Source organism: Fulmarus glacialis, unplaced genomic scaffold, assembly GCF_000690835.1.
Source record: "Fulmarus glacialis isolate BGI_N327 unplaced genomic scaffold, ASM69083v1 scaffold34264, whole genome shotgun sequence".
Lineage (NCBI taxonomy): Eukaryota > Metazoa > Chordata > Aves > Procellariiformes > Procellariidae > Fulmarus > Fulmarus glacialis.
In genome coordinates, this window is record NW_009206817.1 from 55,582 (window position 1) to 68,350 (window position 12,769).

Consider the following 12,769-nt stretch of genomic DNA (forward strand, 5'->3'; position numbering starts at 1 on the left):
GGATTGCAACCACAACTCGCTCCATTCAGCAGAGGGCACTGATGGTCTACAGATAACATGGAAGGGCAGACACACGCTAAGTGCAATGCATTATATGCCTTCAGAATGCCTTCAGAAAAAAGCTCTAGTAGGTACAGACACTGTACTGTCTGGTGAGAGGACTGGCAAAAGTCAGTCAGGCAGATGAAACTGCTGGGTAAATAGAAGTGAAATTAAAACTGGCTTAAAACCCTAGAAGTAAACAGATACCTCATTCCTACTCAAATCAACAGAAGTTAGATGCCCACACAGGTACGTGCAGTGTATCGGCAGCAACTTTATGGAGGAAATCCTGATCAATGGGACTTTTGCCCCATGGGATTAAAGCGTCACTCTTTCTGAAGTGTTGTCCCAGAGACAGGCAGTAACATGACATTTTACTAAAAAATGACATGCTCCTCCTCCTTTCCCTTTCCTAAAAACACACTAACCCTTCGAAATTAAATTTTGCTAGAATAGTTGCAAAAAAGACACATTTTTTGAAAAAGATCTTACTTTTGGAGAAACCAAAATGCTTGTTCCAAAACAGAAAATGTATGTTTTCAAAAATACAAAAATAAGGCTAACAGCTTTTCTAGAATTGAAGATTATTACTGCTCAGGAATAGTCAAATGATATTTTGTATCAGAATTAGCTTTTCCAAAATGATGTCATTTATTACAACAGAGCCTATGAAGCTATGGGGCTTCCACATATTAGCTAACAAGGTAATACAGCATCTTTTTAATACAGAAGGTAATTAAGCATCTTTTTTCTTCTAAAAACCTAATAATTAACTTTTTCCTTTTATTCTTCTCAAACAAATTAAAACTAATTTTAAGTACCCCAATCGTGCAAGTTCCTCTATGAGGCTTCATATCTTCCTTCCCCAGTAAGACTCATTCAAACTTTGAAGAGAAAGCTTAACTGAGACTTGAGCTGTATTTCTTTCTATGTTGTGTTTAACACCAGCACCCTCAAAACATTCAAGTGAAAATGCCACTTTCTTCTACTTGACTCTGCCCAGAGAACAGACTGAGCCCAAAAAATTTTAAACAAAAAGACAGATGCAATGAGGAATGGCAACATGCCGTTATGTGAGAAGTACATGCATATGCCTCCAGGTGACGATGAGATGCCATGCAGAGATACCTGAGCTGGCTTGGAAGTCCCTGAGAAGCAAGGTGTGTTAACTCACGTGGTGTGCTGTACTAACACCACTATCTCCTGTGTTCCACTAGCTTGGGGCTTGTCTACTCATCCTTGTCTGGTTGGCTGGGCTGAAGATGTTATTGCCTCCAGCTACTGTTTTCTCCCTTCCAGTCTCCCAGCTGACCTCTCTGCGTGCATGCTTCTTCAGGCACTTCAGTCAAAGCCAGCTGGGTTAGCTTAAACATTTAAACAGCAGTTCTTTGCTAATCAAATAATTTTGACCGAGACAAGCTAGGAATCAGTCACGTGAGCAATTTGGAGAAGGGAAGAGTCCTAAAAGGAGGGCAAAACTAGAAGAGGATGTCTGAACATGGCCCTGGGCATCTCTGCGCTGTTTTTCTGTACTCTCTAAAAGCAGAACAATCTGGGGGTTTTACAGCATTTAAGATTTAAATATCAGATTTTGATCTGACATCTAAAATTAACTGAGTCTAAGCACAGCACAGCATACTTCTCCAATAAAAATAATGGAACTATTGGCTCTCCCCACCGTCAAACTTTGAAAGGCTGAAGCCAGGATGGAGACAGACCAACGCACATGCACCACTGTGCCTAGAAACCCTGACGCTTATGCAGGCACCAACCAAGTCACATTCATCACAACCTTGTTCCCTTAACACGTATCTTCTAGCAAACATTAGGACTAGCCCTCAGATCACCAGTTTTAACACCGGAGACTGGAATATCCTTTCTGTAAATGACATCAGCTAAACAGGGGTGCTGCCGGTCTTGGCCAGTAGGTTATGATATGGTGTTACCACACATCTTCAGAGTACTTATCTTTCGGACTGGCTAGGAAGATCTTGTTAAAACCCTGTGGTGACAGCTGTGCTTGAACATGGCTGCTGCTATGTAGCTACAGTTACAATTTGGATAATCAGCAGTTATCAGTAGGCCTCAAAATATCCACCCCTCACTGCAGCTGCTTGGTTTCTAATGAAAAAATGCAGTGTGACCAGAAAAAAAGGAAAAGTGAAAAAATGGCAATGATGCTTGAATGTTTTTTTTTATTTCTAGCCGAGAATATTCCACGTTAATTAACATTTATTTTGGCAATTTTTACTATTCAGTTACACCTAATGATACATAATGACCTTTAATCTTACAAAAACAATCCACACCTCTAGGATCTGTCGTATTGTCTAAACAAGCAGTTAACATCTGAAATAAATTCAAAATAAAATCCATTTTCAGTGGCAGAAAGACAACTTCAGCAATGTCAAATAACCAAAGTTCATCTACAGCAGTTGAAATAATAAGCTAAAAAATCACAAATTTTCTCATTTGACATAGCTGCAGAGCGAAATTATGACAAACACTGTCAGCTTTGTAAGCCAATAACTACATTAGGCAGATTTCTGCCAGGATGCCTAATTTGCAGAGGAAGCTGATAAAAACAGTAACTAGAATTTAGGTCAAGCTGTTGGCAAGTTCTTCAGCCATATTCATATTGACTTTAAAACATCAGTAGTGAGACAGTTGTCTTTCTCCACCGAAAGAAGTCAGTGATTTGGCCAACTCTTTGTAAATGCTCACCTTGAAAATTTGCTGGGCCCCTCCCCATCTTCATCATCGAAATCCATTCTGTAAAAGCAAGATTTCCAAATCAGTAATCATGACGTTGGCAATGGTGACATGATCATTAAAGCCAGCAGTTCTTAACCTTGTTTGATTTATATTTTGACTAGAGGTGTTAACGACTGTAGATTCCAGTCTTACTCATATTCTCCAGACCCCCTAAAAGTAGCTCATCAGCTGCCAGGAAAACAAAGAATACAAGTTTTTAAAAAAATAAAGTAATAAATCACTGTTCTTCTCCACAGAAATCCACACTGTTAAAATTAACCAATAAAAGGAAATATTAAACAAATGCAGTTCTTGTGAGATGGTCAGAAGTAATATCTCTTAGGCCTGATAGAAGTTTACAGAAATCAGTGGGGACTCTATGTTAGAGGACTGAAATTAAGGCTAAAGAAAATAAAGTTCTACAGCTGTACACATAATAAACACCACGCCACTATTTTTGCCCCAGTCTAAAGAAAGCACATTAGAGGTAGAGCAGAATAAACTCCCAGCCTCCCCGCTAAGAGGATTAAATACATTGATTGTAACTGTGGTACATTATTTAGATTTGCCCTATATTACCAATCATTTCACACAAATTACCAGCCAGCCTGCAGATGGCAACTACTTTGTGGTATTCCTGTGGTCATTACTAAAATGACCTATGGGTGTACCGGGCACCTAACTTACCTGGTTTATGTCCCAGACCACCTTCTCAAGTCAGTGGAAGAGACAAGCTCTTCCTTGGGACAAATCCCAGCCCTCCAGTTAGGCTCCTCCAGGGAGCCACAAAAAGCAGGAACCTCTTTCTTCACTTCTTACACAGACTAGGAAGATTAACTTCCTACATTAGCCACCTAAATTAGTTTCCTATGTTAGGCAGTGTGATTATCTCCTTCCCATCGATATTAAGTCACTACAAAGTTATGCAATAGTATAATTTCCAAAGCATTTTATACATTTTTACACCTTTAAAAAGAGGCGGACAAATATATATCCCAATTATAAGTGAGTGATTCTGCCATTAAGGCAGACTAAGAACCAAGCTGATACAAAATTATCATATACAATTACTGTATTAGTGTATTTATTTTAATAAGAAAACACATTAGTATGATATACAGACCTTGATCAGTCACTTAAATGTAATTCGTGTAGACAGGAAATCATAGTTTCATTTTACAAACAATTTTGTTGGGTTTCTTTAACATTCTAAGCTTTCTAACATTTCAGTAACAAAATTTCATACAATTACAGATTCCATGTCTCTAGCACTCTTCATATTAACAGCAGATATAAGTCATATTAAAGGCAAAAGCCCTGCAGAGTGACAATAATATTTATCTCAGTATTAAAAGAACCCCCTACCAACTAAAAATTAAGATCTGCATGTTCAAAGTGTGGGAACAATGAATGTAAAAATGCTCTCTAAAACTAGATCAGCATAGAGAAGTATGAGTGCCAGTCAGGCAATACTGCCTTGCTTTCTAACTCTGATAACCAAGACAGACTGGTCTATAAAAGACGTGTCTGAGTCACAGCAATCTACATACCATCAGGACAAGGGCAGCAAATAAGCACAGGAATTGGACATGGTATTAGAAAAGTCACAATAATACTTTCCAGATGGTAATAGTGATTATTCATTTATGGAGGAAGCAGAGGGAAAACCATCTCCCCCAGAGTCTTAAGAAAAGATGTGTATTTAATTTGGTTAAGTTTCATGCAATCATCATTTTCACTATAAATTACATTTTTGCTCACCTAATTATCACCCAGTCCGGTCTCAAAGCCGTGACCTCCCAGCTGCCGCGCACAGAACGACACCGACCTCCAGCGGCCAGCGCCCTCGCTCCTGCCAGAGGCCTGCCGCTGAGCCGGGACCCCGCCGGCGCGCTGCTGCCTGTCACCCAAACGTGGCCGTCAGGGCTGGCACCAGCAGCCTGAGCCTCCCCAGACCTGGTGCGTGTGCAATACTCCCAGCAATTTAACATCTACGCTTTATCATCCCGTCGAAGGTATCCTCTTACCTACCTGCTTCTTCCCCACATATAATAATGTGCCTGTAGGTGACATCCCAGAACAAACATCCGAGTTATTTCAATGGCAATGTTTCTACCTACACCGAAAATGTGAAAGTCAACGTTGCAGGAGAGCTGCTTGTTTACAAGCAGAGGGCACGCTCAGGCCAGCACTGGGCTGGCTCCACCTGAAACCACTCACAAAAGCATCACGTCAGGCATATCCTTCACTGGTTTCACTGGCAACTGAAACACAACTGAGAGAAACCTCCAGTTTCAAACTCGGGGGAAAGGGCTGCAGAAAATATATATGCCTATGGGGAAAAGCCTTTTCTTCAGGATTAATTAATTTTTTTGGGATGGATTAATTTTGTAACTCCTTTCCTTCCCCTCCAGTACACTGAGATCCTGTGCCTTGGTAGATTTTCTCAGCTTCCAGACAAATACTCCAGCTGAGTGCCAAGAGATTTTCCCCCCAAAATCAAATATTAGCTCTACTGCATTTAGTCTAGTTTATTATTACTGGAATATAATGCAGAGAATTACAGAGAAGCTGATGACAGTTTAAGGCTTGATTCTGCTGTCCGCACTGTATACCTACTTCCAAAGGCATAAGTGGGACTAACACACCTATTTATCTAGATGGCTGGATATCAGCTTCTCATCTTATAAGATCTTGATGGGTTAATACCCATAGGTAATACCTACCACATTTATAGTGGGCTCATCACTGCAGAATCTGAGTGCCTAGGGTGCAATACCGGACTGTAGCAGACTAAATATTTAAATAATGCCTTTGCTTTGTTAAACTACCTAAAAACTTTGACTTCATTCCAAATGCAAGATTATTAAAAAAACCAAGAAATTGAACATAAAGTTCATTAAAAATGTCAATACTTGTAAAAATGCAACAGCAAATGTATCTGTCCCATCTTTATAATAAACACATTTCCTAATTGCACATTTCACTATGCAAAATGAAAAAAACCTTTCAAAACCTGAAAAAAAATCTCAGTTATAAAGTCCTTGATTCCAATGTCCTGCTTTACAGCAAGGCGGAGTGAAAGATAGGGAATCAGTTGTAACCTTTAGCAGAACACAGCAGAACACATCAAAATAATATTCCAACAAACTCCTCACACCCTGACAGATAAGATCTTCTGTTCAGATAGAATATATTGCACATTAGCAAAACAGTAGAAGCAGCCTCCAAGAAGACAAATCACATCATTTCAGAAGTTTCAGAAAGAGTATCTTTTATCTTCATTTAAAATTCCCATGAAAAAGAGCTGCACTATGCTCTTTTGTTTTGAAAAGACAGCATAAATCTTGTTTTCCTCTTTCATAGTGTTCATGTCAATCGTGAAAAGGCCTGATGTATGAACTACTTATTAAAATATATTTTCCTCAAAAGATGTGTGGGTACCATAAATACCATGACAAAAATATTTTTTAAAATTATTTATTTTTAATTAGAAACATTTTCATACAAAAAACCCCCCTCCAACAATGTGGTCCTGCACAGGTTAAGAAATTGAGATGGGAGAGGATTTGAACATTGCAACAAAATTGTTATGTAAAATTCCCAAGAAATGACAAAAGATGGCTTGTCATGATTATACAGTGTAGGAAGGGGGCAGGCAAGAATGATCAGGAGCAGATGCAGCTGAGAGGCAGATGGGGATCTGTACTACAGCCCTTTGTTCAGTGCAATATAGCGGGGTACACCCGGGGAGGGAGGCTGGTGGGCCGTGGTCTCTTCCTCCCCATATCTTACAGTTCTGGGTCAGAGAAAAGACAAGACCACAGGCTGAACTGAAACAAAACCAATGCACCTGTAAACCAACCAAAAAAAAAAATCCACCAACCCTCCCTCTCCAAGTACAGATAACCTAGGAAGGTAAAAAAGCCCCATATCCTCTAATACAGCAAAGCCTAAAGAAAAAGCACGTTAAATAAATAACATTTATCCAAGTTAGTCATTGACCACTGCAATGCATTATCTTATGCGCTACTAGGCTGTCACTTTTTCCTATAAAGTACTTGCTATAATTTACAGAAAGGAAAAATATTTTTCTGAGCTGTCAATGAAGCTGAATGCCTCCATGGCAGAAACACCTTCTGGATAGCCAATGAGTTTAAACTGATCTACATTCAAGTCCATGCAGCAATTATTCTGCCAGCTTGCCTCAGCAATTATGAGAAAAGAAACAATTTTCAGAGATAACCAAAGCTGGAAAAGATGACTGTGTTCACTAGCTACATTCCTTTATGTTTGACACAAAGCATTCATTTCTAAAATGCCCAAGGATTTAGGTGTACAAAGGTGTATCACCAGGACAGTAATGAAAGAACCAAGTGTTAGTTGCAACTTGCTTCAAAGAGAAGCTAGGAGGAATTAGACACAGCAGGCCTTCTTCCCCTCAATGTCTGAATACATACACATTGAACAACAACAAAAAAAAAAAGCACCCTCAGCTCAGGCTTAGAGAAGGGCTATTAGTTCAGAGCTATGGTGCACAGATAAAATACCACCATCTGGGTATAACAGCAAATCTATACTAACTTAGTCACTGAATTTGCATGTTAAATACATTTAAAATAATTTTATTTTATGTTCCTCCCACCCTCCCTCCACTCCACTTTCTCGCAAGTAGATAACGTTACTTAAAATGCAACGGTTAAAGCATAGTTTTCAATTAGTATCAAGTCAGTATTTAATATAATCAGAAGATTTCACTGTCAGCAGCATCAATCCTTCGTAACAGTAAATTGCAAACTGGTATTCGCAGTTGACATGGTTTATGATCAAAAAAAGAAATCAACTATCCTGCAACTCTAAAGTACAAAAGCTTATATATGGTATGTAGCAATGAAAAGATGTTAATGCTTTGTTTTCTCTTTTGAGTGCAAGTTTGAAAAGGCTTTTTCATTGAACAGTTTCAAAATAAAAATGTGATGCCTGTCAAAGATGGATTTCAGGAGTTTCACAGATCAATTTCATAGAGTTAGCTCAGCATATGAAGCACGCTCAGTGGGCGTAAATCTCCAAATTTTCCTGTCCGAAGGAACCCCCCCTTGGAACAACCATCCTGAGTGTTCATGGCACATCAACTTAGCTCCGCATCCAAGGTGAGGTCCACCTTCTCCCTTGTTGATTCATTCCCGGATTGAGACTCCAGCACTGTTACTTGAGCAGACACCTAAAACTGGCAACATACCTTGGTGAACAATCCCTAGAGTAGTTCTCACGAGGAATAATGTCTTCTCCTTAGGTGTCCGTCAGTGAAGATTTTACTCACACTATCAATCCTGTTAAGCCCTATCACTGTCATATTTAGGGCTAAATATAAGACTAATGAATCTCTTTTGCAGGCACTCTCAGATCAGATACCTCTGAGAAAGCATCACCTAAAGACCGTTATTTGTGATCAACCTTTGATAAAAACAGGGTTTTTTTGTTAATACTAGAGAGCAGTTTTCTGCCCTTTTGCAGCTCTTGCTACACTTTTCTTCTAACACGGAGGATTAGTATGAGTTGCCACAGAGCAATCTGATGTGGAGAAACTATCCCTACACCACACCAACCTCTGAAGTTGGATAAAACAAATTTTCTTCTTTAGCAGAGCCGTTAAGCTAGTGCAAGGGTTGAACTTGACTCAGGCCCTTTCTCCCAGAAGCAGACTATGCTGCACTTCCAGCGAGACCTAGAATATCGTAGACCACAATCTCTGAAGAGTGACTGCTTGTGCTATTTCTGTACCTGTGACTATAAAGAAAACATTTTTAACAGAAGGCCTCTATTTGAGAGGTTCCAAGTCCAAGCTTCAGATGAAGTTGGATAAGTCTGCATGTGCAAGTAAGAACACATCTCGCTACCTTCATTCACATGATAAATCCTTTTGAGATTAAACAGATGTAGGCAATACATATTCATTACATGTACAACAGCCACGGGATCCAAACTTCGTTTCTGGATGCTTTGCCAAACCTGAAACTCTTTTGAAGCACGCAAAACAACAAACAATACAGTTATCAGCAAGTTTGATCTTGCAGGAAGAGCAGATACATTGAAGAGAAAAACAAAACATCAGTGACTAATGCCATAATGTAGTTTACATATATAAACATACACACATTATGTTTACATAATAAACATATACCCATAGGTACATTTTCAATTTTTCAATACCAGTCGTTTCCAGTTTCAGAAAAAAAGAAATGGCTTACCCGGAGCGGCGCTTTCCTCCTCTGGAAGGCATGGATCCTGCCATTCTCACTTGTCCACTTGCCATCGGTGCCACCGGCAAGGCCACCGAGCCAGGAATATCTGATGCCATTTCTGTAATGCAGAGATAGGGAAAGGGGCGGGGGGGGGGAGGAATCCTTTAATCCATTACCATCAAGGAGAAACCTGTGATGACAACATTAGAGAAAGGCCCTTTCAAAAATAAGCAGAGAAAGCTTTCCTTTTTATTTCTAAGGAAAAGTAAACCTCTCCTATCAAAGACGAGCAGATTCACAGCTCCCTTAAAAGAAGCCCAGTTCTGTCAATAGCCATTACCAGTGCCTCAGGAGACAGAGAGAATCGCAGGTAGGTACCTCTGTATTTCAATTTACCTAATGGTTCTAATTTTACTTCTCAGAGGGGCTGTCAGATGAAGGCCAACAAACTTTTACAGTAGTTAAACTGCCCTGCAGAGAAATGCAGAGCTGAACTCCCAAGACCAATGAAGCTGTGGATCATGGTACTAGGGTACTGAGAAAAATAAAACTTCAAAAACTTCTCAGTTTGCCAGTGAGGTCAAGAGTTTAGAGCAGGGATGAATTACCAGGTGACACTGGTTTTTATTATTTATATTCTGGTGGCATTCAGAGGACCAGACTGAACTTATCAGAGCTCCAAGGCTTCCTGTATTTCTGCGTGGTGCCTTGCAGAGCAGAACCGAGCCCGAAATCCAGGCTGATATTCATCCCTCTGCCAATGCTCTGGGTATAGCCACAGGTTAATGAGAACTTCAAACCTCAAAACTTTGATCTGAGGAACAGCAAGAGCACACCTTACGCAACGGTTTTCAGACCGCTAATGGCAACTACTTTTACAACCTATTAGTAACAGTTCATTACACTTCAAAAAAGAAAAGTGAAATATAATATATTTATACCCTTTTCTCCTATCCCGTGGATTAAGCTTGTTTTGCCCCTGTGCAACTCTTGTAAACTATGTAAGCAATTAAAACTTTTTTAATGCTGATATACTTTACTCACTCTGGAGGTAAAATCTACAGTCACAACATTTAATTATCTTGAAAGAAAATGCATCTTCCTTCCAACTTTTCTTTTTTTTAAAACTTGGCGGAGTATCTGGAGCTACAGATAAATATATTTACTAACGGAAAGCAAATCTGTTTAAAAATCCTGCTATTTTTTCCCCAACAGATAAGTACAAAAGAACTTCAATTATGGAAACTTCAATTCACGTTCTTTCATTATTTCTGAAGAGCACTTCATCTCTGCCACACTTTATATAAATCCATTATGCAACATTTCATATGCATTTCAAATAATAACATTTTATCTGTTCACTGATTTCATGAATTTCTTCTAGTACATTTACTTTTATGAACTCCTTTTAAACTAAAAAGCAACAGAGCAAAGTACTCGTCCAATGTTTTTCACCAAAGTGTGCAAGGACAAACAATGAGACCTCTGCCCACAACACCACACCACAAAAGTCCCGCTGTGTCTAAATCTGCTGCTATGTGGAAACACTACATTAATGTATATTAGCATATTTCCTACAAATAAAAGCATGAGCATCCAAAAAACTGGTAAATCACTATTTCCAGAATAAGTACCCTCAGCACTCTAATGCCAATAGTTCACTTGGAACATTCAAACTCACATTTCATGGATAGAACTGAAGGTCATTTTGAAATGCTCTGCTCACTCATTTATTAAAGCAGATGGTAAAAAACATAATAAATCTACCTGCAAAGTGTCCCTGTCACTCAGAAACACATTTCAGTATAGATCATCAAGATCAGATTTTTTTAAAATAGTAATTGTAAAACAATTTCAGATCAACTCTGAGCAGTATTTTAAGAGAGTAAAAACAATACCATATTTGTAATTGTGATGAGAAATTCTTGTAACCTCATTTTCCTCAATCTAAATCAAAGATGATGAAAACCCAGGTCAAGGGCTGGATTCATCTACTCTTAAAAGTCTAAAAGCCAAAGCTAATCATTTAAGGTAACTTTATAGATCGCTAAAAGGGAAACAAAGCACTATCCTTGCACTACTATGCATCCCATGCTTAGAGGTGCATCCAAAATCGCTTGAGTAAACCTCGTTCTATACGTCCCTTGCTCTTGCCACTGACAACTCAGGGAGACCTAGACAGATAGTTTTGATCAGATGTCCAATTTAGGTGGTTGTGGCTAGGCAGAATGAGTTGCTTTTCTGCTCTTATGTTCAGCGTTTAAGGTATGAAGACGTGAGAGGGAAGGGTAGTTAGCAATTTTCAAGTAGTAAGGAAAAACAGAAACTGTGTATTTTTTGTAAGAAAAAAGAAAAAAACAAAGGCTAGAGGAATGGCCACACCACAGGCTCAGTTATATCAGTGTCCAAAAACACATTCTGCAACAAATAGATCATCTGTTTATCAGGGTATAAGCTGAAGAGTTACTGTGTAGGTATCTTGAATCTCTAGAATGGCACATCAAAAACAGCGCCATGAAGAATGTAACTTCTTACACAAAATAGCCTTCAAGTATGTCTTCACAGTCCTGGGAGAACGAAACCAAAGTCATTTAGCTGGCTGCTCTAAAAGGATGTCTTCCAAAATTTCCATTTCCAAGATACAAGCACAAGAAGAAAAAAAAAAAATCCACACACATTAATCCACGTGAAAGCTCAACTAAGAGGGAGGAAAGCTTCAAATCAGAAGACTTTCCATTATGCAACAGTCTGAAGGTGTGACAGACCTGCACATAGAATCATAAAGGTTGGAAAAGACCTCTAAGACATACATCAATGTGTAAGATACGCAATTTACTTTCCACTTCGGAGTTCCCCATGTCAAAGAGACATGAGCCATTGTGTGACCTATTGCAGTTTTCATAAGACCCTCGAGGGTGGACATACACTGCTAACAAAAGCAATCAGCTTTCCAAGATTTCTTTCCTGACACAACAGAATTAGAGTTCCGCAAATGGAGAAACCAAGAGGGTTGGCTCTCTTTCAAGCCACACAGCAAATCCAGCAGAGAAAGCAACTCCACGGGCAACAACACCATGGAGCATGGAGCACCCGGAACCTGACCTGCCTCAGCGAGCGCAGCCAGGGAAGCAGTGAAGCACCTCGCACACAGTCTCGGTGTACAAACAGTGACACCAAAGAACTACGGGAGGACTTCAGGGACAGAGCTGACAAAATGACCTCATTGCTCAGCTGCAGCCAGCTAGGTGTTGGAAGCCATATCAAAGTTGGACAGTTGTGCAGAAATATAAGCACTAGATTGTGAGTAGAGTTTTTACAGTCACAAACGGAGCAGTTCCCTGCTGCAGGCTGCAACAACTTCTGGGGAGATGATGGAATGGATCTGACCTGCTTCCCAAATTACTTCCATCTCTATTCATCCGCAAGCATCTAAAAGGACCAGATCTTTGATGATATTTTTATATTTATAAAAAAGGGCTGGTCAGAAAAGCAGAAACATGTTATCTCGAAAAATGAGGGCCAATCTGGGAAGGCAGAGCCAGAAGAAAAATCTGATGGAACAGTCAGCTGCTTCTCTGACTAAGGACCTGAGAAGTTACCTGTCTGTGCATGCTCCAGGAAGAAAACAAGAGACACAGGAAAAAAAAGACAGCCATAGACTGGAATCTCAGATAGAAATATTGTGGTAGGGAGGTATTCCAGGGAGCCTATTACCATTAAAATAAAATTAA

General features: G+C 39.5%; 1 protein-coding gene across 1 annotated transcript in view; it reads right to left on the reverse strand.

Annotated features, from left to right (window-relative positions):
• The window catches only part of ARNT2 (aryl-hydrocarbon receptor nuclear translocator 2), a gene marked incomplete at its 3' end in the record, with an annotated part of 62,109 nt that extends 52,955 nt beyond the window's left edge, over window positions 1-9,154 (reverse strand). Inside the window, exons 1-2 of the mRNA XM_009575885.1 lie at window positions 9,045-9,154; window positions 2,767-2,814 (exon numbers count right to left, since the gene is read on the reverse strand). Of these exons, the coding sequence (XP_009574180.1) occupies window positions 2,767-2,814; window positions 9,045-9,154 (158 nt within the window). The remainder of the gene's footprint in view (window positions 1-2,766; window positions 2,815-9,044) is intronic.
• Window positions 9,155-12,769: the final 3,615 nt, after the last annotated feature.